General features: G+C 41.0%; 1 protein-coding gene across 1 annotated transcript; it reads left to right on the top strand.

Moving 5' to 3' along the window:
- Window positions 1–315: 315 nt before the first annotated feature.
- RGS14 (regulator of G protein signaling 14) lies at window positions 316–22,404 on the top strand. Its single transcript, XM_032210934.1, has 15 exons — window positions 316–467; window positions 5,587–5,608; window positions 6,548–6,702; window positions 7,118–7,210; window positions 8,104–8,247; window positions 8,479–8,622; window positions 8,737–8,857; window positions 8,972–9,090; window positions 11,612–11,815; window positions 13,365–13,441; window positions 15,380–15,506; window positions 16,367–16,448; window positions 17,397–17,443; window positions 17,785–17,896; window positions 21,712–22,404. Exons 1-15 carry the CDS (start codon window positions 423–425, stop codon window positions 22,011–22,013), a joined length of 1,794 nt encoding a protein of 597 aa, XP_032066825.1. The 5' UTR covers window positions 316–422; the 3' UTR covers window positions 22,014–22,404.
- Window positions 22,405–23,952: the final 1,548 nt, after the last annotated feature.

The raw sequence follows: 23,952 nt of genomic DNA, 5'->3' as shown, positions 1-23,952 counted from the left end.
CCTTTGTCCGTTGCATCCCCTGAGGGCTTTGTCTGGGGATGCTAGAAAAATTCTTGGCTCCAGTCACAGATGCTCCCGGTCCCTCATCAGAGCATAGGATCCTTTAAGCAGCCTTTGGCTGCAGCCTTGGACTATTTTCAATGCTTTAGGCTGGAGGTGTCAGTGGGGCTGTGCTCATAAGGAAGGAGTGTCTCCCTTCCAAACCCCATTTTGAGCTGTGGTTTTGGTTTCCATGGTGACACTTCCTGTGGTAAAGAAAAGAGGTAGTGAATGCTGCACTGTGAGCGTGGCAAGCAGCTCCACTCCTTCTTTCTCTCCCAGCCGGGGATGCTTTGAAGGCCGGCTGCAGCCTCAGGGAGGGGCTGCTCCCAGCCTGATGGTCCTGGGTTTTAAAGTCTACCTGTGACAACTGCAGGAGAGGCATGCTGGGAAAACCCAAACATCTGGGTGTCCAAAATGGCCGAATGGTGAGTGAACATACTTCAGCTGCTACTGGGGGAAAGCAAGGCCAGCAGCTGCAAAGGAGCGGCTTGTCTTCCTGATGAAAAGGGCTCCTTCCTAAAATCTGATCCTGGCATTTGGGGGCTCTTTCCTTCCGGGGGGGGGGGAAGCATAAGTGACCTTCCCTGGTTTTCATGCCCCCCCAAAGCCGTAGGTAGTTTGATGAGAGAGGGATTTAGCTCGGCTCTACGCACTACTGCAGCGGTAGGGTGGTTGGGATGTTCTTGTGGGTTCTGCCTTGTGATCTTGCCCTCTTCTTTGTAAACTATCTGAGAGAGGAAGGGCTCTTTCCAAGTAAAACCTGAGCAGCTGTTGCTTTGCTGTAGCTGGGGGCATGTTTTTGCACGTTGAAGGGTTGCTGTGAAATCACAGTGCCTTTCAAACCCGCCAGGTTATACTGCACAATCGGCTGTGGAAACTGAACGGGCAGGCATGAGTCTGTTATCAGGTTGCACAACTGAGCATGACTGGCAGCCACAAACACAAAAGGAATGAATATAATGAAATGATTAGATGTATCGACCTCATGGAATGCAGGAGCCGTTCGCTGTCAACAAAAGCTGCTGCAGCTTATGTTGACTTGTGTGTGTGTGTGGGGGGGGACCTTGTGCAGCGATGACTCTTTTTAGAAAGAAATTACTCTAAATTAACCTCATGAAATCAGGTTCCTATTTGGAAAATGGTCCGGTATTACCTCCTGCTTTGCTAAATAGGAAGAAGCACCAACAATAATGTCTTCATAGGGTTATCTTTACAGAAATCTCTCTGGCCCCCGCACAGATTTAGTGGACTGAGATCGAAATAAGAAGTTCTGAAATATAGTTTGTCCATGATCATTAGCGTTCAGACAGATTTAGACCAGTTTTGGCAATGGCAGCTTTTGGGTTTCGATGGAAGTATAACTGTTTATATTCTAGTTTGGATTCCTTGGTATTGACAAGCGTAACCACTAGGCCTACTTACTGCAGCCTATTTGGGCTGCAGAAATCCGGAAGACCACTTGATTTTGACAAGGAATTAGTATTTTCTGCATTTCTTCACTATTATTTACTGTCAATTCAAACCTTTGCAATCTAGATACTAGTCCCATCTATGCAACTTTCATTAATCATTTTAGAACCAGAAATGTCTCAACAGAAATCTGACTATTGGGAGTCGTGATAACTTGCGAAATTCTGTCAGCAACACTGGTAACAAACCAGAATGTTTTTATCCTGAGTCAGGGGTGGGGGACCTATGTCTCTAGTCTAGGTTTTGGGTAACTCTCTGCATAATATGATTCTGTGTTCCTTCTATTTCCATTTGTCCATGGGAATACATAGGCAGTGACCAGTAAAAGAGGATTACTCAAAAACAAAATAAAGAAAAATCTATTGGAATAGCAGTTAAACGTTATTGTATAACGTTAAAAAAATAAAACAGTATATTATAATCCGGAATGATTAAAGTATAGCAAACGAGACAGTTCACTTTAAAGCAGGAGTCGTAAATTCCAATCCTCAGAAGTGCCACACGAGAATTACTTCATTTGCCCAACACGGAAGCCTTTTCATACACTGATTTCTAGTCAAAAATCGAAGATGTAGTATCACAAATGCCATTAAAAATAAATATATTAAATGAAAAACAACTTTACCATAAAACAAATCTGCATGAGAAATTGCTGTGCCACAGCACCATTTCCTTCTATCTCTTAACTAGTAGTCTTTTTCATTAATGAGAATGCCTGTGTTTGCTTTTAATATTCCGCCGATATATAATCTTTTGTTCAAGATCAGATTGTACAGTCTAAGAAAGCCATCCTGGAGCTGCCACAGTCCTGCTCTTCCCCCCTTCTTGCCTCTGTCTTTTTCAGCTTGCCTTTTCTTGTTTGGCAGAGCCCTTTGTTCTTCCTTTGCACAAGCAGAGGGATCTTGCTTCTTTGTTCGCTGTCCTTGCCTGGGAAAAATACCCTAATGGCCAGACAGTCAGAGGCAACCAGCTGTCTCTTCGTTCCCTCCCTTGGGCAACCATACCTTCCCAGCCCTTCTGGTCAAGCGAGCCCCCCTCCCCAGGGCCCCTGCCCAGAGTCCCCACTGCCACCTTAAATGTAGCCTCTTTCATGGAGCATGAGAGCAGGTGGAGTTTCCCTGAGGATGGTGTAAGACATGCCAACTGCATGGGGCAGCTGGGAGACATGTGTCACTGCCATGCTCCTATGCCTGGAGTGGGTTTTCCTGCGGCCCAGCCTGGGATCTTCACAACACCTTAGCCTTGCTTGGCAGCCTTATCAGTGTCTACAAATAAAAGATTATCACTGGGCACAAAAAGTGATGGGAAGGTCACACAAAGCACACGGATTGCAAGTTCGGGATCCTTGCTGGAAATGATAATAAAAGGATATGCTTTGTAAAGATTAGAAATGATAATCGATGGAAATATATTAAACCTGCAACTGATTATGTTAATGAAAAGTTTAAATGATGAAAAAAGAAAAGATATTACATCCTAAATTGACGTAATATCAATGTTGGCAGTTAACTTATTCCAAATCCTGACCACAACAGAAATACATGTAAAATTAAAGTCATCTAGTTTTATCTGAACACATCCAGTAAAAGAGACCCCATTCCCTCTCTACTTGACCCCCAAACCTTTTTTTAGGAGAAAACAGAATAACCTCACAGGAGCTGGCATGCCAATTCTTTTATTCTGAACTTCCCCAAAGAAACCCTTGGTATCCTTTCTAAATTCAGCTTATGTGGCATCCCTGACATCAGCGCTACAATTCAGAGTTACATATTTGTATTTTTTTTTCCTGATTGGTCTCCTCTCCTCTCCTTTTTCTTTTTTCCCCGTGTCCTTATTTGTTTTCAAACCATTAGAAACCACTTTAGCTTTTTCTACTTTCTTCAGTTCTACTATTTTTAGCTCCTTTTCCTAAAGTTCTCTGGCCATGAAGTGCTATTAAAATCCCTTTAAAACAAAGTCTATGATACACGTTTAACTATACCCAGTTTTAGTTTTGTTAAAATCAGGAATTCCAGCATGAGGGGGTAACCTTCTACCTTCTTATATTTCCTTAACTAATCAAGCATTTATGATTCTCTTGTACCCTCAGATTGTAAAGGAGAAAACTGTCAAAAAAACAAGTGATGAATTTATCTCTGAAATGCATATTTTAAAAACAACAACCAAAGGACTAATTCTAAAGAAATGACTGCTGGAGGACATTTGAAAAATTTCTCTTGTAAGGAAATAAGCACAACAAAAGCAACAGAAAAGAAACTTTCCGTAATCCTGGTACAAGTAAAGAAATAAACCAATTAAGAAATAATTAGAAATAATTTTCTAACATTTAATTTATAATGAGGCAAATTATAGGGACAATGCCTACTCATCATCAGAAATAAAAATAACTTTCAAATAGACATTTAACAATCAAACTACTATCAATTTCCCATTAAAAAAACTTTCTGTGGCAATATTTCAAGATGAGAGAAATAAAAGAAACTAATTTTTTGCTTTTTAGTGTCATCTCAATTGTTAAACCCTTTTTCTCCTCAATTTAATTAATTTTTATATTTTAATTTTAATTAGGGACAAGGAACTCTCCCAGTGCTACAGTATCTTCCAAATGACGCCCCCCCCCCCACCACAAACCCCAGTCTTTATAGCTTTGGCAGCTCTTCATAATATTTTCCTGCAGCTATCATCTATCTTCCATGAAATATATGCAACTGGGAAAAAAGATGTTCATTATGATTTCTTTAAATAGATTGTAATCTGCAACCTATTGCTTTGGCAAAACTGATATGTTCTTTCGGTAGTTGCATGCTGGGAAGAAAGCGGAGCATTTTGGAAGGAATACCTAAAGAAAAATGTAGCGCTCTCCCCCTTCACTCATACATGTATAGTTTGTTCTCAAAGTAATATAGTACAGCCGTCAACATACAGGTTTTTTTTATCCTTGTATTAAGTGGAACTGTAATTCTGGCCATAGCCTGTCAAATTCTCATGGATTCTCTTTCAAATGAAAATCTGTAATATAAAAGAAAAAAAATACTGCTTGTAGAAGACTTTCCAAACCATAGATTTCCCTATTAGAAATGTGTACCTAAGAGATGGAATGAGTATAGTCAGACTGTTTTTTGAGAGAACAGATTGTCATCCTATATTTGCATCTCTATCTAGCTAACTAACATGTATGATTATCTGATACTGGACAAGAAGCTATTACATGCATTTTGGATACCGCTGCTGGTGCAAAATGTGGCATCCAAACTGTTAATTCAGTTTCTTCAGGAATTGGGCCAGGATACTGTGACAGCCAGCAGAACATGCTAATATGTGTGAGATTGAGATTGACCCCAGAACTGTAGGCATTTGTATGTGTTATTTTTTTCTCATTTTCTGGTTTTTTACATTACCTACTTGGCAAAAAGCGAACCACATAAATAAAATGCAATACATAATAAAATAAGGAGAGCAGGTTATGTTGGTGACAGGATGCTTACATTGATGGTTCTGCAGCAGGTGCCAATCACCTTCAGGGCACAGTTTAAGGTGTTTACTTTTATTCTTAGGTAACTTGGGATCTGATTTAGTGAGGGGCCACATCTCTTGCTATTTCAATCAGCAGGAATGTCCTTTTTAGAATAAAATAGAATAGAATAACAGAGTTGGAAGGCACTTTGGAGATCTTCTAGTCCAACCCCCTGCCTAGGCAGGAAACCCTACACAAGAGTGAAGAATCCTTTCTGTGGGAAGTTTGCTATCTGGTAGGCAGAAAGGGGTCTTCTTCTCCTTTGAAAATTGTCTTTGAGGGAGGACAATTTGGCCTTCGTTGGTTCAGTATTTTGGGAAATAACAAAAACACTTTATTTCATCAGGCTTTTAACTGATTTTAATTGTCTTGATTTTGAGTGTCATTTTAATCATATTGTTTTATTGTAATTTAAATATATCTTGTTTTGTTGGTATGCTTATACAAGCAGAAAACCTGGGTGTAAATATCATAATGACAATGGGGAGAAAGGTGATGCCTCTTTTGAATTAATCTCTCTCTGACAAAGTACTCTGACTGTTCTCATCCTTCTTTTGCAGGGCCCGGCGGTATCCGATGGAGGTAGGTGGGACATGTGACTGGGTAATGCTATTAGACTTTTGGAGACAGTGTGTAATAATGGCCACAGGATTTTGCTGGCTACTTGGAGATATGCTTGATATTGGAGGTTGATAAACACAGTAATAGGGGATTACCTTTTATATCACCTCATAGTTGAATGTTGGCCCTTTGAACTACATAAAACAACTTTTAGGGGATTAGATGTTAAAACAAATGTTTGACCAAACTATCCTAGGATGCTTGACTGGGGAATAGACCCCTGATTTTATACTGCCATTAGTACTAGGAAGCTATTAAGCTAGAAATTTGTTTTTCACTAATGAGCTGATGAGAATGAACAAATCACCAGTGATAGGAATAAACCAGACCTTTGCACAATATCATCAGGAGGGACAGGAATAAGATTTCCCTTCTCTCTATCATTCTGTTCAAAATCATGGGGTTACCTGTAGAAAATCAGCTATCTGCAAACAGTTTTTGGAAGAAATGGAGTACCTTGTCATTTTTTCCTTTGTCCCCATGGTTCCTTCAAGATGCTAATGCCTTGCTGCTATTAGCAGGCGGAACTGGTGATTTTGAGCAGTTCCCTGGTCGATGGGAAACAAGGCATCTTGCCTCCCGGAGATTCTGCTTAAAATCTCAGATTTCCAACAATGGGAAATTGATTATCCGCCTACAGCATCTGCCTACAGCAACTCCAGCAAGAGAAATCGCTCATTTGCGAAGACCTCAGGGTCACTCTCCCATAACCAATACTGAATGAAGAATAGATTTTGTAGATGAAGTGAGCTGATGACACTCTGTTGGCTGTTTCAGAAAGAAAAACGTTTTGGCTTACCCTGGTACTTCAATCATTGCCATTTTAGGCAGACCCAAATTCACACCACCTTCCCAGATATGAGGCATCTGAAAAACTTGAAACCTTTCTCTGCTTCACAGAGTTAAACAGCTCTGGCAGCCGGGGTAGTAATAACAGTGTGAACAGTCTGCCGTGCACTCAGAGTGTCCCTCCCTCCCTGGAGCAATCCGTGGCCCGCTGGGCTGAGTCCTTTGAGACACTGCTACAGGACAAGCTCGGTGTGGCATACTTCACTGTGAGTTCCATATCACCTTTCTGTTCCCTTTGGTTTTTCACTGCACATTCTTCCGTTTTTACTATTATTTATTTTTATTTCCCTTCTAAGATGGCATGTATTTGGAGCTGTTTAGAGCTATATGCATTATACGAGTCTGAAATTGTGCGGCCATATCTCTCCTCTCTAGTCCTTTTAATCTTGAAACAGATTTTCTTTCCTCTCTACTGGTTTGCTAGAGGGTAGAGCTGTTTACTGATGGCTATTTGCTACCCAATACAACTTACCGGTATATGGTGATCTTGCACTTTGGGCAAAGCTAATAATTTGGCTTTGCTTAATGTTGCCTGAATCCTTTGATTTCCCCCTTGTCTGTTCTAGAGTTCTGGACTATGATAATGTTGCAATAGATAGGGAATTATCCTTTTCTTTCCAGGAGTTCCTGAAAAAGGAATTTAGTGCTGAGAATGTATATTTCTGGAAAGCCTGTGAACAATTTCAGCAGATACCAGCTAATAGCACCCAAAAGGTAAGAATTCTTCTTCTAAAAGAAGGCCAAATTTTGCATTATGTGGACTTACTTTGTGCTAAGAAAATGTATGTAATTCAAATAAGTGTATGTGATACATTTGATCCTAATTTGAATTCTACAGAACATTCAACTTTTTACCTTATTATGAGGTTTGGAATATACTATAAAATGAAGGCTCATAAAACCAAATTCTGTGTATGATTTATAATTCCCTAATTTCACAAGAGACAGCAATGTGTCAAGGAATAATATAATGCCCCATAGCCTCAAACTGCATGGAACACAATTTTATATAAACAGCAAGCATAACAAGAAGGAGGAAGACAAAAGGAGAGTGATGATTATTTAATATGTTATTTAGGGAAGTAATATTCTTTACCAAAAAAACCTCCAAATTCTTTAAGATATATTCACTACTGAACCCTGTTGGTTTTAGCTACATTTTCCCCTTTTCCTTATCATTGGTGGGATGCAGTGTAGAATATTAATTTTCTTCCTTTTGTTATTGGAAATCCTACTTAACTGGTCTTGGATTTAGATATATTATTATCCCCCTGCTTTTCAAATTTATTGACATATCCATATGGGCACAAATCTTGCCCTTTTTTTTTGTTCTAAAGCATGGGGGAGATGGATGGAGGGAAGAAAGGAAGGAACTCTTGTTGAATTTTTCACCCAAACGAATAGCATTGATATTTCTTTATTTTTTGCTGAGAACCATTGAAAGCACACTAACCTATGAGATGAATAGAGCACCCAGATGGTTCTCTCCCTATATTATGTACTTGGGGAGAAAATACAAGCCATTTTGATTACTGCAGCTGGCCTGGATATTTCTGTTCTTCGCTATTGTGATTTTGTGATTCTCACTTCGTGTACTTTCTTTGTAGCTGGCTCAGGAAGCTAGGAAGATCTATGATGAGTTTCTGTCGAGTCATTCAGTAAATCCAGTGAACATTGACAGACAGGCGTGGATTGGTGAGGAGATGTTGTCCTCTCCCACTCCTGACATGTTTCATGTCCAGCAACTTCAGGTGAGAACAATCCATGTCCGTTAGCTGATATGCCATGCCAATTGTAAAGAAATAATAAAGGCGGAATATAAATAAATTATATAGCTATGAGAAATCTAGCAGATATGAATTTGATCCCCAATTAGTAATTAAGTACATTTCTGATTCAGAATGTTGTGATTCCTGTTGGATGAAGTAACCAAAGTGCCAAGCTTTAGAGACACTAATGATACTCAACTTTGCTTCTTTTAGATTTTCAACCTGATGAAATTTGACAGCTACGCACGTTTTGTCAAGTCTGCATTGTACCAAGCATGTGCGAAGGCAGATAGCCAAGGGCAGCCCTTGCCAGAACTGAGATCCAGTTCTGGCAGCCCACCTACTGAACATAGCAAGGTGGGAAGCCTTTACTTCCAGCTTAGAAGACAGTATGATCGGGAGGGATTTGGGAATGCCACTTAAGCAAGTCTGATAGATCTAGAGCTCTTACACTCCCTGGTTCTCTCTTAGAAAACAAAACTAAAGGCAGGGAAATCACTGCCGTTAGGAGTGGAGGCAGCTGGTAACCTGGCCGGGAGGAGTCCTCGGAGATCCTTTCGGAAAGGAGACCGGAGGGATCGTCCTTGGGGAGGTGAGTCTAGAGCTGAAAGTAGGGATACAGTTGAAGGAGGTGGCAGAACACAATGATTAATTATTGGCCAAGTATTCTCCAAAGTCTTAACTCCTTGCTAACTATCTGTCCTAGAGGAGAGAAATGGTGGTGAGGGACCATCCCCCTGGCGTGACTCCCAAGGCTCTTTGAATTCCTCAGCTAGTCTGGACCTGGGCTTCCTATCTTATGCAACCAGTGGCTTGCAGGCAGAGGTGAGTGGTGTTTAGCTAGATTTTGAGCTGCATCTTGTAAGAATATTCTCTGCTCTGTTTGTTGCAATGTGGGCGCTTGGCTCTTGCTTAAACAGTATGCCATGCCTGTTACATCATAGGTTCTACCCAGCCCCCACACTCTATCTATAATAGGCTATGACTGTGCTGTGTGGAGGAGTTCTCTACAAAGTAGAGATCTCTGCAATTGCTGCTGAGAGCATGCTGGTATTTTCATGGCTGTATCCCCTCTCTCAGCCTCTCTCAAGGTTGCCCTACCTTGAAACTGTTGAAAAGTTGTTGTTTAGAATGCCAGGGGGATTCCCAGTTGGTAGGAAAGCAGCCCTTCTCCTGAGCATCATGGCCGATAAAATAAAAGTGGAGAATGAAATTATCCAGAGGAGAATACCACTAGCAAAAAAAAACCCACCCAAGACAATGTGCTTAGTAGGGAGAGTGGAGTTTGGCTAATGTTAGGGCTACATAATGGAAGCCACTTTGTGCTTTTTGACACAGCATCTTCCCGCTCTGTTTCCCAACCAAATCCCTCCACATCATTTGGAAGACAGCCATTGATTGCTGACCTTGAAATACTGAAGGGGACATTGAGATCACCATAAATCAGTCAGTGTTCCTTCCAGTTGACTAATAGCAGGTTGTCATCATTCAGTCAATATTCTGCCCTGAGCTACTGTTGCTCTTCCCATCATCAAATTTCTTTGTGCATGTACACACAGACCCACATACAGTACAGCCTCCCATGTTTCTAGCATGTTTTGTGCATTCTGGCCCATTGCCCAATAGACTGTGCTCCTATTATGAGGGGAAATCTTCCTCTCTCCCCAGTTTTCTACAGTCAAGGCCCCAATGAATGGAAGGAGATGGGAGCAGTGGCAGGAATTTGGTCAACCTGGGCTTGAATGCTTCTGCTGTTATCATAGCCATGTAGATATCTACAGATCCATTCTCCAGGCAGGCAAAGAAGAAGGATAAAGCAGTGGTAGGGCTGTCACAGTGTCAGATGGCAAAAGGTAGGTGACTGAGCAGGAACATGCTTATCAGGTGTTGCCTGTATTCCTGCGGGTCCCACTCCATCATTCTTTGTTAGCAATTTATTCTGTTACCCACTCACACCGCTTGTTTCCCTCCCGCCCCAATGGGGCAAGTGAAAGAGGCAATTCTATGGTCACAACTCCTGTTTTTGCCACTGATTTCTTTGCTGCTTGCTTACTGTTTCTTCTCTGAGCCCCAGAAGGAATGACGGACAACAGGTTATCCATATACTATAATTTGAGAAAGAAAAAGAGAGTTAAGTTCTACCTTTGTTCCAGTTTTTTAAAAAAGCACAAACACATTTTGGTGCAAGAAAGATGCTAACTTTGTTTTCCAAATATATTAATTTTATATAGTGAGACAAATCCATAACGGTCTCTGGAAGGGCCAGAGATGCCAGGTAGAGCCCTATACAGTCAAAGTCTTTTGCTCCTTGGGAGTGGGTGGTTATTTTTTTGAATCATGTGTACCATGCAAATAAAGCCTAAAACATTCTACATGATAGCTCATTGAAATAAGTTTGCCCACAGAGAGGTACACCTCTTGAAGCTGAAACCAAATGCTTCCCACTGTCTAATAAACAGATTATCTGACAGATCCATGGTTTTACAGCAAGTGACACAGTATGTTGAGTTGGCAGAATTCTGGCTGAATTACTTCAAACTGCTGGTGGAAAGAAAGGAACATTTCAATTCTGTTCTCAAAATGGGAAAATGTGCATATTTGCATAAAGTGTAATTACCATGAGATTCACTGCCTCAAGATTCTGTGCCAGCTGCTGGCTTCCATGGTTTTATAAAGGAATTATATATGCTGGCTGGTACAAGAGCTCCCAATATTGTTTTCAGTATTTCTAATTGCTGAGGAATAATAGGAAATAGTTCATGCTTATTGAGTTCCTTCAAGCAATGTTATCTGTCACACTATATAAAGTGGGAATATCTGGACCATTGCTTTTGATACATCAGGGTTTCTATAATACTAGATGTTCTTGATGTGCACGTTTTCTTCACCATGTTGCTTCAAATCGCCAAAAAACCATAAAGGAATTTTCTTTAAAACTCCATCTTTACTGTGGCCCAAAGATATACTATTATATCATTGTCTGTCTCTGTAGAGAAAGCAATTGAGAGAAGAGTTTTGATTGATTATGTGCCATCAAATCATTGTCAGCTCTTAGCAACCATATATATAGATTTTCTCCACAATAATCTGCTCCTAACTTGGTCTTTTGGGTCTTCCTATTGCATAGGAAGGGGGGGGGGGGGGGTGATATAATTATTTAAATTGCAGGTTTGGCTAAAAGTCCCTCACCAAGCTCACACCTTCCATAAGTGCATGCATTGATAGATATACAATATTAATGATCTTTGATCTCAAGTCATTGTCTGTTGTGGAGACTACACTTTCAGGTTAAGGTTGTAGTAGGTTAGCAAATGGAACTGAATGTGATAGGTTCTCTTCTCTACAGACCCACAGGAAGAGTCTGACAGGCTCAGAATCTGACAGTCAGAACCATCCCATGAAATATTGTTGCATTTATCTGCCTGATGGGACTGCATCACTGGCTCCAGTACGCTCTGGACTCTCTATCCAGGAGATGCTGGCTGGAGTTTGTCAGCGTCGCGGTCTCAATTTACCTGATGTAAAGATCTACCTAATGGGAAATGAAAAGGTAGGTCCAATTTGTTTCAGGCAAAAAGGAAACATTACTGGAAGAATAGTACTTTAGAAACCTAAAAGAAAGGGATTTCTCTAGGTAAAATTTAGATGGGAGCGTCTGCAATCTCTCTCAATATATACCATGGTGACATTATAATTAAAGCTGTGAATTCAGAAGTTGTAAACAGAAAATCTACTGTGCTTACAAATTCAGTTTAAGCCAATTTACTTGTAACCTCCTCATGCAATGTTTATCTACTTTATCTAATTTAATTGAGAAGAAATTGGGCTTTGAGTGTAAATTTGGGTAATTCTCTGTTGGATTGAGAGTCCACTGTTGTTTGGCTGAGCTTTCCCTGAAATTTTATTTCTTAGTCCTATGCAGTAGGGCCAAGGAATATCGGCCCTCAGAGATTGTTCATCACAACTTCTAGTATGCTTCACCATTGGCCATGCCGGTTGGGAGTACTAGGGTGTTTTATTATATATATTCTATGTAACCTTTATTTCTATCTTCTATAGCTTCTAATTGCCTGGTTGGCTTATGAAAATAGGTCACTGGTGTCCCTTTTAACTAGAGATAGTAATTATATTCTCTATGTATCTATCCATGTAGCACATATTGTTAACAAGCCAAATAAATAAATATTCTTCAAATGAAATTGAGTTCATTGTAGAAAGTATCTTATGTCTAGGCTTAAATTGGGATATAGTTTCAGCATTTTTTAAATTCATACAGCTTTATTGTTTTTCCTCTTTGAAAGGGTTAGAGAAAAATATACCTATCCATACTTATAGTTAACATATCCAACCTGATTGTACATTAAGTTTTTCCAAGGCATATTTATATTGGGCAAGTAATTTTTAGTTCACGAATGATTACAGAATGTGCATATATTGGGTGAAATCAACAAGCAATTTCAGTTTTCAAAGAATATTAGTATCAAAATATTCCTGATTAATAATATTTTATCTATTCCTTTGTTTAGAAACATTTTCATTCCTACCACAATTAAAAATATCTCTCCCCAGTATTATTTGCAGATTTCTTAAAAGCTATTTTCCCAGAATTGCATCACTGACCTTAATAATTTCATACCAATAGTCCTTGACTTATAACTACAATTAAGACCAGAATATCCATTGCTAAGAAATGCAGTTATGAAATAAGTTTCCACAATTTTGCCATGGCTGTTAAATGAATCACATGGTCATTAAGTGAATCCAGATGTCCTCATTGACTTTGTTGGGAAAGACATAAATGGTAATTGTGTCATCCAGGGTCACTTCAGCCATCATAAATACATGCTGATTGTTAAGTGTCCAAATTTTGATCATGCAACCGGAGGGATGCTATAAGTGCAAGAACCAGTTGTCACTTTTTCCATCACGCTTGTAACTCCAAATGGTTGTTAAATAGTCTAAGTCAAGACTGGCTGCCATGAATTAATCTGTGGGTGATGTAGAATCATACATTAGCAAGCATTTCTATGCACATTCCTACGTGAGTGTTCTTTCTTTGTACTGTATCGATATTTCCGTATTTCTTTGGCTTTTCACAGAAGCCGCTGGCGTTGAACCAGGACAGTTTAGTATTGATGGACCAGGAGGTAAAGCTGGAGACCAGGATCAACTTTGAGTGAGTGTGATTTCTGAAAAGTGAAGACTCCTTCTGTTCTGGCTTTGCTTTGCTTCATCTTTCTTAATTACACGCTGAGATTCCTGCTCCAGAAGAGTGACCTATTTGTCTTTACAACACAGATGAAAACAATTCTTTTGCTGTTTCGGGGGCATGAATACAGCAGTTCAATAGTACTCATTATTGACTGTATGTGGTTGAACTAAAAGTGATCTTAAGTTGTGCAGTCTTCATGTTGGTACTGATAGTTGAGTAAGTAGAGTCTTCTCTCAGTGCTGAATTAAAGTGTTATTCACTTGATCTTGAATTGGCAAAAACAACAACAATCAAAACCAACCCCACCCTGTATCCCTAGCATAAAATGTTCCATTTCCTTTGCCAATCTCTATCACACAGCTATTATTTCTGTTTTGGCTTGCCAACAAATAATAATGCCCTGATTTCGGTGCGCAACGCATGTTAAGCAAAGTGGTTGCTTAATCACACAGATTATGGTGCCCTCCCACTCGTTGAAGTCTGAAGGAATCCATCCATCAGTCACAACAAGGAATGTGAGGCTGGCATTGGGATGGGTTTTTTTGGGATAACGCAGATGCCTTGGCCAGTCTCTCTTCTTTACTGTGCCGGGCAGACCAGGAGAGTAGGGGTCTGTTCTCCAACTTCCAAGTCCATGGAACAGCAAACGGATTTGCTGAAAGAGCCGAGGTGGCGCAGTGGTTAAATGCAGCACTGCAGGCTACTTCAGCTGACTGCAGTTCGGCTGTTCAAATCTCACCGGCTCAGGGTTGACTCAGCCTTCCATCCTTCCGAGGTGGGTAAAATGAGGACCCGGATTGTTGGGGGGCAATATGCTGACTCTGTAAACCGCTTAGAGAGGGCTGAAAGCCCTATGAAGCGGTATATAAGTCTAACTGCTATTGCTATTGCTATTGCGGCACAGAGGAATGAAGCTTGGTTTCACAACTAAGAAAATGCAGTCCTTTTAAAACCTAAAGCCATCTAGAATCCATTGCATTAATGAGATGGGTGGCATAGAAATTAAGTAAATAGGTGAAACCAGCCACCTCTCAACAATTTTCACAAGGAAAACCAGGGAGGAGAATAGTGGTACAGAAGAGTGCTTGGGGTCTGGAGGGAAGGGTTGTGCCCTCACTAACTTCACGTGGCCAATAGGCATCTCAGGTAAGAATAACTTCAGATGTCTCAAACATGGGGTGAAGACCCACACCAAGAGATGTTTATGTTTATAATAGCCGTGGTGACGCAGTGGTTAGTATGTAGTATTGCAGGCTAATTGTGCTACACACCAGCAGTTTGATTCTGACTGGCTCTAGGTTGACTAATCTTTTCATCCTTCTGAGGTTGGTAAAAGGAGAACCCAGATTGTTGGGGGCAATATGCTGACTCTGTAAACCACTCAGACAGTGCTGTAAAGCACTGTGAAACAGTGTATAAGTCTATGAGCTGTAGGTATCGCTATATTTTGGGTTGTGTGCAAATTAGAAAAATCCTTTAGTGGTTGCAAGTTAACAGCACAGAAAGTCACCATCTATGCTACTCTATGAGATGTTATTTCTCCCTGAGTATGTGACCATTTTAGCATCAATGTCATAAATGCCACTATAAATAATTCAGAGCTCATAATTCATTTCAGTGGATCTATAGTTATATGAATGTTTTTCTTCCTGTTGCATTCATATAGAGATATATTCTGCCCCATTCCTAAGCTGCTTTCTCATTGTCCTTTGTATTTACCATGATCAGTAAATAGGCCCGTAGAATTTGGTTATGACTTATGTAATGTATTATACCCATTTCATATATTTATAGTGTCTTTTTCACTTTGCACATTCAAGTTGATGTGGACTCTTAGCAATCACATAGATAAACTTTTCTCCCAGTATGATTTGTCCTCAACCTGATTCTTTTTTTTTACAGGCTGCACATTACACCTCTCAATAAGACAGTCCGCATTCTGGCAAAATCAACTAAAACCTTGCAAGAAGCATTGCAGCCTATCTTGGAGAAATACAGTCTTGATATTAGACAAGTGTCACTCAAACGGGTAAGAACTATCATGAAATAAGACGGGTAAATATAGGTAGTCCTAGATTCACAACAAAATTGAGCCCAAATTTCTGTTGCTAAGCAAGGTAGTTAAGTGAATTTTGCCCCATTTTACGATTTTTCTTGCCACAGTTGTTTAAATGAATCACTGCAGTTGTTAATAACCTCATTGACAGGTGAATCTGGCTTCTCCGTTGACTTTGCTTGTCAGAAGATCGCAAAAGGGTGATCACATGAACTTGAGAAACTGCAAAATATGAGCCAGTTGCCAAGCATTTGAATTTTGACCACATGCTACAATGATCAAAAGTGTGAAAAATAGTCATGTCACTTTTTTCAATACTATTGTAACTTCAAATGGTCACTAAATGAACTGTTGTAAGTCGAGGACTAGCTGAAGTGTTTGACTAAGCTGGGATTTGTCAATATAACATGGCTGCTTACTTCTGAATGTTCAGCTTGCTCCCAGTTGCACTCTGCAATTCTCGGTCTGCACTAGAGACACTGCTTCCACTTTATTTATTTATGAAACGTATCTGCTGCCCATCTTGCCACAAGGCGATTTATCAGGAGTAAGAGCTAACAAGCTAAAAAGGCAGCTAGCTAGACTGGTGTTCTTGGTAGGTTTCTGTTTTGTTCTGTGGGTTAGAAGAAAATGCCCATGGTTCTCTGGGCCCATGCTTTTTAATGGCGTGCCATTTCCTTGTAGATCTTCTGTTGCAAAGCAACGCCCACTGTAGCAGGGTGTATTTACACTACTGTTTGGGCCACCCATTTCTGGGAGGGTCTGTTCTTCTCCCTCCCCCTGGGCAATTCTGGCCTTTCCCCCCCTCTGTTAACTTTGTTCTCTCCCTGCAGTCTGGGGGACTCCAAATTTTGAAGTTGGAAGAGAAAGTTAGTGCAGTGGCCGCTCAGAAGCTTGTTCTGGATTCAGATGCAGGTATGTGATGCTCAAAGGAATATAGTCATCTATGCACGATTGTAACCCCTAAGCCTGATTAATTCTACTGCAGACAGAACTCTTTTCCCCTAGGGAGAATTATTTGAAGAGGGTCCCCAAGAAGAGATGACTACGTATTCTCTTTACCTTTTTCTTTCCCATCAGTGCTAGTGAATCGATGCTCTTATTTATTCACCATGCGCAATGGTTGCAATTTAATTCATTAATTAATTTATTGAATTTATTTGCTGCCCTTTTCACCCTGAAAAAGTGACTCAGGGTATTGGTTGTGATGCAAATATTGTGCATTTTACCCTATTAACCTGCTCAGTGTTGGATGCAGTGTATCTCCGGAGAAGAGTAGGGTTAGGGTTAGGGTCAAAATCGGGGCCAGCCTTACTTTTGCAGGGATAATGTTCCACAGGGAGGGAACCACAATGGAGAAGGCCCTTCTTTTTGGTCCTGCCAGATGGACATCCTTAGGAGAGAGGGCCTGTAGTATTCCCTGACTCCCTGCTCTGTTGGGTCGGGTTCTCCTCCTCCTCCATCCTCTTCCCTCTTCCATGTTCACTTCAATTAATAACCCCCAGTCACACATGGTGGACCACAGAAGATGTCATCTGCTTACCTAATAGAAAACAAGATAGTTTATAAAATGTGTGTTTATCAAAGCTGAATGGAAGGAAGAGAAAATGTGATGGAATATGGTAGACCTGCTGAATGGGTTCTTACAAGGGGGCCTTGAAGGAATAAAAACGGTAACTCCACTTTTATTTCCTGCCCCCTACCTAGTACTCACAATTTTCCTAGACTTGGTTATGTATTTCACAGTATTTCCTTCTGCTGACTGGTGCTGTCCTTTAAGGCATAGTTCAGCATCTCTCATGCAGCAACATAAAACAGCTATCTTTCCACCAGAAATTCTAACATCCATCTCTTTTATTGCAGAAGTGAAACCTGTCATGGTAGCAGATGCTACTTCCGAGCAGTTTGAGGTGAGCAATGATCATGAAAGCAATAACACACCTTATTGAGTTGCTTCATGCTTCAAGGGGAATCTTGATTCTTCCCTAACTTTTAAAATGCATCACTGCATACAACACTTTTTTTATTCCGTCTCTAGCATTCTTCCTGATAGTGATAATGATGAATGTGCAGATAATTGTTTTATTTTATTTTTTCTCATAATGTGGGTGCCATACATTTATTGTGAATGGTCACAGGCTAGGAATGATGTTACTGTTCCCTTTGTGATATGCTATGCCTAGGTTATAGTTGTCACCTATATAGAAATGGATCATTTTCTGAGGCTGACTTTTTCCCACTGTGGTTCTAGGATGAAAGTACTCTGGAGACCCAGTCTGAAAGTGATCCATTTTCAGCAATGTCCTGTCCTTTTAACAAAGCCATCAAGGGTAACCAGAACCGCCACACATATGATATGGAAGGTAAATCATCTCTGTCTCTGCTTGCAACCTAATAAAATTAAGGAGGTCAAGGGGATGCTGCTTATAAATTAAGGTGTGTGTGTGTGTGTGTGTGTGCATGCTTGTGTGTGTGTGTGTGTGTGTGTGCGTGTGCGCGCATATCTTTTGAATCAGTGTTAACTCCTGGTCCTGGTCCTGGTCCTGGCCTCAGCAATATTCTTGGTAAGTTTTTTTCTCCAGAAGTGGCTTGTGGCTTGCCATTGCCTGCTTCCCAAAGTTGAGGGAGAATGACTGGCCTAAGGTCACCCAGCTAGTTTTGAGCCTGTGGCAGGACTGGAACTCAGAATCTCCCAGTTTGTAGTCTAATGTCTTAACCACTATATCACACTGGCTCTCTAGAAGATTAGTAATTCTAGGAAATTAAGCCGAACCAAGCAATGCTAATTTGGCTATACCTTTATAAATTATAGTTTCTGGCAGGAAATTAGCAAAGTGTAGAGCTGTGGAGCCCTTTAGTTTGGAAAGCAAGAACAGAGGGAATCTGCTCATAGCAGTTTGGGAATTTAAATTGGAATTTAAACCTACATCTCTCTCATTCCAGTTAAACACTAACTACTACATCACACTGCCTACTGAGAAATAGATGGGTGGAAAAGCAGGGAAGAAATGGAAAGAAAACTGGAAGTGTCATACAGATTAAACTGCATTGACACTAAATTTATCATTTCCTGTCCCAAAGGCACTGTTGGCATACAAGTTAGCACTCCCCTCTTTTTAATATTCAACATTTGTTAAATATGATCAATTATGTGTCATCAAGTCAGTGTCAAATCTTAGCAACCATATCAATAGTTTTTCTCCATGAGAAAAATTGGTCCTTTGGGTCTTCCAATGGAGAACTTATCACCAGTATAACTGAGTCTATCCATCCCGCTGTTGGTCATGCTCTTCTCTTTCTTGCTACCTTTCCAAGCATTAGAGTCTTCTCCAGAGATTAAGGTCTTTGCACAATGTGTCCTAACTAGGATAATTTAAGCTTGGTTATTGTACTTCAAGTGAAAGTTCTGGATTGCTTTTTTTTATAAGTCCATTTATTTGGGGGTCTTCGGGGGGGGGGGGGTTGTCCATGTTACAGTATTCTCCAACATCAAATTTCAGAACTGTCAATATTCTTTCTATTCTGCTTTTTCAAAGTCCAACTTTTCTTGCCATAAAGGGTCATGGGCAATGCCATTGCCTGCATTGGTCTGCACTTTGTAGCTACTGACACATCACAGCATCTGAATAATTTTTCTAAGGCCTGCATGGCTATTTTACTAAGTGCTAATTTGTGGGGTACTGTATTTTTTTGACTGCTTACTCCTTTGGTGTTGATAAGTCAATCCTAAAAAGCATAAGATATCTACCATTCAATATTGCATCTTCATTGTCAGTTCTAAGGTTGATTAGTTTGGTCTTCTTTGTACTATATTTAGTCTTAGTCCCATTTTCCACTGTGCTCTTGATTTTTCTTCCTAGAGTTTGCAAATTCTTTGCATTTTTGGCTATCAGAGTAATGTCATCATCATAGTGCAGGCTATTGCTGCTTCTTTCTCCAGTTTTAATATACACCGAGATATATGTTGAATAGATAAGGAAAGGGTATACAGCCTTCTTCACGCTTTGCCTACCTGGAACCAGTCTGTTTCACCATGTTCTGGTTGCCCTTCTCAAGCAAGAGATTCTGTGTGACAAACAATCATAAAACAACTAAAACAAAACAATCCAAACAGTTAACATTTAAAAAAGAACAGGGATGTTTTGGAATTTATTTATTAGATTTATAACTGAGCATCTCCTCCATCTTTTAGCAATAATACAGTCTATTTGATTTCTATGTTGTCCATCTGGTGAGGTCTGTGTGTAGAAGTGTCATTTTGATCGTTTGAGGACTGTGTTGGCAATGAAGACATCATGGAAGTGGCAGAAATTGATAGGTCATACCCCTATTTATTTTCGGTTTCCTGAGCCATACACTCTTAACATTTTCATAATTATTTCCAATTCTGGCCTTCCACTTTCCAATCACAAGCAGCCCATCTTGCTTGCATGTCCTGTTGATTTCAGACTGATCTTGATAATCAAACTCGTGAATCTCCTCTTCATCTGCATCAGTGGTTGGAGAGTAAATAATAATTGTCACATTAAAGAGCTGCTTAGAAAGTCTAGTTGATATTATTCGATTGTTGACTACGTTATTATCAAGTACAGGTCATCCTTAGTTAACAACGACTCATTCATCAACTTTCTGAATTTGCAACAGCACAGAACGAATGATACTTAGTAAGTGATCTTTGGAGCCATCACACCATCCCACAGTCACACGTTTATCATTTACAATCTTCTTTGTTGGCTTCCAACACACAATGTCAACGGGGAGGCTGGCAGGAGGTCTCAAATGGTGACCACGTGGCATCCTTGCTGAACAACCTGTGGTGATTCACTTAGCAATGGCAACTGGGAGTGCTGGAATTGCCCTTGCTAAGCAAAGCGGTTAGATGATGTCACACTTTATACTCGTGCCAGTAAGCAACAGCAAATTCCGCTTCCAACTGCCATCCATAATTGAAGACTACCTGTAGTATGTGGCTTCTTTTTTGTTTTTCATGTCCTATAAAGTAAGCTGTATGATCTTCTGACTGAAAGCATCAATCTCAACATCCGAATTCATTGATTCCAAAGATACTTGGAATTTGTAGTTGTTTCATTTCATCTTTCAATGTGTTGAGCTTTCCCAAGTTTATGCATCTTATGTACCATGTTCCCACTACCTCTGCCCTTGCAACTTTGGATTTTCATACCTATATCGTAAAGTGAACATACAAGATGTCTCAAAGGGTTTTACTCTAGCCACACCATAAATACAATTAGTATTCTGAAAGATTAGCAGCCTTTCCATAATATGATGTTGAGTGCTATCTGTCCCGAGGGGCCATCGTCCAACACTTCAATTTTATATGTTATATCCATGTGTTCTTCTTGGTAAAATACAGCAGAGATTTACCATTGAATTGTCTCATATAAGATGAATGGATGTCTACTAAAGTGATCATCTGCCTCCAGTATCTCTCAATATTTCTGCCCCCCCCCCCAATAAAAGTGTCTGCTAGTTTTACCTGGGATGACCTTCATGCCATGGGTGACCCTGCTGGGAGTTTATACTCCATACATTCCCAATACTCTTTGCTCATCCTTCCCAGGAACGCTTCCTTGCCATAGCAAGGCAATACAGCAAGACGTGGGTGGATTAAATATAATTACATAACAAAAATTATGCAAGGGCCTGCTGGATCATGAATATAGGCTCTATCACTGGTCTCAGTGGCTGGGTACATAGGTGAATTTGCAAGCCTGTGTTGTTGGTATTGCATCTCCAATGTCTCTCCCCCCCCTTGCAACTGATGCCCCCTTTCATGTAGAGCGCTGGCCAGCTCCACAATTTGCAAATCAAGTTGCAATAGCTATACCAAGGGTATCTGGGATTTATAGTATCTTCTTTAAGAGTCCAAGAGCTCTGTGAGAGTTTTAGCATCCTCTTCAAGACTCCTTTAGAGAAACCATGACTATCTAATTAATGCAAGCAAGTTGAAAGAGCGAAATATTGCTACTTGTAGAATGACTGTATGAGGAATGGCTGGGTCTTATGTGGCTCTCCAGATGTTGTTCAATCCAAGTCCCATCAGCCTGGTTCATGAGAAATGATTAAGTTGCAGATCAACACATCCTGAGAGTATTCACACACACACACCCCATGGTATTAGGATTTTAGATGCATTGAAGTATTTTTTCTCCCTCAGGGCTAATGGAACTGCTGAATCGTGCACACAGCTTGAGGGTCAACGACCAGCGTGGGCTACTGTCCAAGGAGGATCTAATACTGCCCGATTTCCTTCAGGTGCCTCAACAAGGTGGTGTCACCTGCACAAGCCATTCCTCATCCAGCCCTGAGAATTGCACCCTCAAGGCAGCAAAGTCCGACCCCTCTCAGTGTCAATCCCAGGTGCAGTCACAACCCCAGGTTTCTCCTTCTTCACCGCAAATACCAACTTCTTCTTCATCATCATCATCATCAGCTGCTGCTGGGAAATCTGACCTGTGATCTACTCCATGAGAAGCCCAGCCCTCAATTGTATGTTTTTTGCCATGAAGCCAGGCCTTTCCTGTTAGATATCTGTCGTAGTATCATGATCTCACAGACTTGTCCCCTTGGTCTAGATTGAAGCCTGACTAGACCCCATCAAGCTCTTGGGACTCTCAGGCTGTCTTCAGGAATCGACATGTATGCTCCAAATGTTCTGGCCGACTTTCACTAACTGCCCATGCTGGCTGGGCAGCAGAGTGCCAGTATTACTTACTTGCTGTACCAAGCTATTGTACGGTGTTGCTCTATGTCGTGAAACAACTGCCAATGGCTGCTCCAATGGCAACTACAACTGTGTGGCTAGTGGTGATGCTGCCTGTATATAGTTTGTAATTTTCAGTCTCTGTAAAATGTAAAATACACTACTGATTAAGTCCTCAGTTTTTATTGTGGGGTATATGGGTTTCAGTTGGTGGTGGAAGGCGTGGCATGGTTTGGTTTGAACACATAAACCCACAATAGCAGTAGACTTAGCAGTAGACTTATATACCGCTTCATAGGGCTTTCAGCCCTCTCTAAGTGGTTTACAGAGAGTCAGCATATTGCCCCCAACAATCTGGGTCCTCATTTTACCCACCTCGGAAGGATGGAAGGCTGAGTCAACCCTGAGCCGGTGAGATTTGAACCGCTGAACTGCTGATCTAGCAGTAGCCTGCAGTGCTGCATTTAACCACTGCGCCACCTTGGCTCACAAGGCAGATACACATTTTTGTTCAGTTGTGAGGGACAAGGGCTTTGGGGAATCCATGCTTCCTGTTGAAACAATAGAGTGAGTTCCAATTAACATTAGCCTTTGTTTCCAAATTCATATATATTTTTAACACATATGAACAGAGATCCACATCTACCAAGTTTAAGATGGCCTAGTATAACAGAATTGAAAGGGAACTTTTAGTCCAGTGGGTCTCAACTTTCCTAATGCCATGACCCTTTAATACAGTTCCTCATGTTGTGGTGACCCCCAACCATAAAATTATTTTATTTCCATATTTTTTTTTGAAAATATGTGTTTTCCGATGGTCTTAGGCGACCCCTGTGAAAGGGCCATTCGACCCCCAAAAGTGTCCCGACCCACAGGTTGAGAACCACTGTTATAGTCCAACCTAATGTTCAGGTAATTACCATTTCAGACAAATGGTTCTCCAATCTCTTCTTAAAAACTTCCAGTGTTGGAGCATCCAAAGGTAAGCTTTGCTTTGTAAAACCTGCAAATTACTCCTCCTGCAACATACACAAGGGTCTCAGTTCAATCTTGATTCAGGGTATAGAAGGAGTTAAGACTAATCATGTTAAAAAAACGTTTTAGATACTCTGGGGAGTTCTTCAGGCTGGAAACACCTACACTGGGTGGCTGCAACACCCCCCCACACTGGACCCCTTACTCTATCCTTGAACCAGGGTGTGTGTTCTGTGTGGCCCTCACGGCCGCGTTTGAACTTGTACAGGATCCTGTACAGGGATCGGGATCCGAATCTTTCCCCTTTGCCCCCTGAAGACTGAACTGCTGGCGGAGACGCTGCTTCGCATGCTAAGACCGGCGGCGGAAGCAGTGGTTTCCCCATTGGCTGCCCCTAACCGCATCAGTCGGCTCCTCAACATCTGAATGAGAGGAGTTGGGGAGGAGGCAGCGAGGGGAAGGAAGGAAGGAAAGGTGAAATCACTGCAGATCCCGTCCTGGGCGGTGGGGAACCGCTGAAAGCCGCATCAGGCATTCAGGCAGGTAAGGGAAGATAAGCTGATTCGGAGGGGGGCGGCTGCCGCGGGCTTCACGTTTACTTGCCGGGGGGGGGGGCATTCATTCATGCCACGGGCGGTCTCTCTCTCGACATTTAATATTGTTTATGCTGCAGGCCGAGCGTAGCGCGATAGAGGGCGCTTGGGCTGTTCACTTACCCAG

This window comes from Thamnophis elegans, chromosome 2 (assembly GCF_009769535.1).
Source record: "Thamnophis elegans isolate rThaEle1 chromosome 2, rThaEle1.pri, whole genome shotgun sequence".
Classification (NCBI taxonomy): Eukaryota; Metazoa; Chordata; class Lepidosauria; order Squamata; family Colubridae; genus Thamnophis; species Thamnophis elegans.
This window is presented reverse-complemented; position numbering and strand designations above follow the sequence as displayed.

What these genes read in the sequence shown, in the direction of transcription:
- RGS14 (XM_032210934.1), top strand. Translation starts at nt 423, where the DNA reads ATGCTGGGAAAACCCAAACATCTGGGTGTCCAAAATGGCCGAATG. An exon ending in CCAGTGGCTTGCAGGCAGAG is followed by an intron (nt 9,091 to 11,611) that starts GTGAGTGGTGTT and finishes TCTTCTCTACAG; the next exon opens with ACCCACAGGAAGAGTCTGAC. An exon ending in CCACACATATGATATGGAAG is followed by an intron (nt 17,897 to 21,711) that starts GTAAATCATCTC and finishes TTTCTCCCTCAG; the next exon opens with GGCTAATGGAACTGCTGAAT.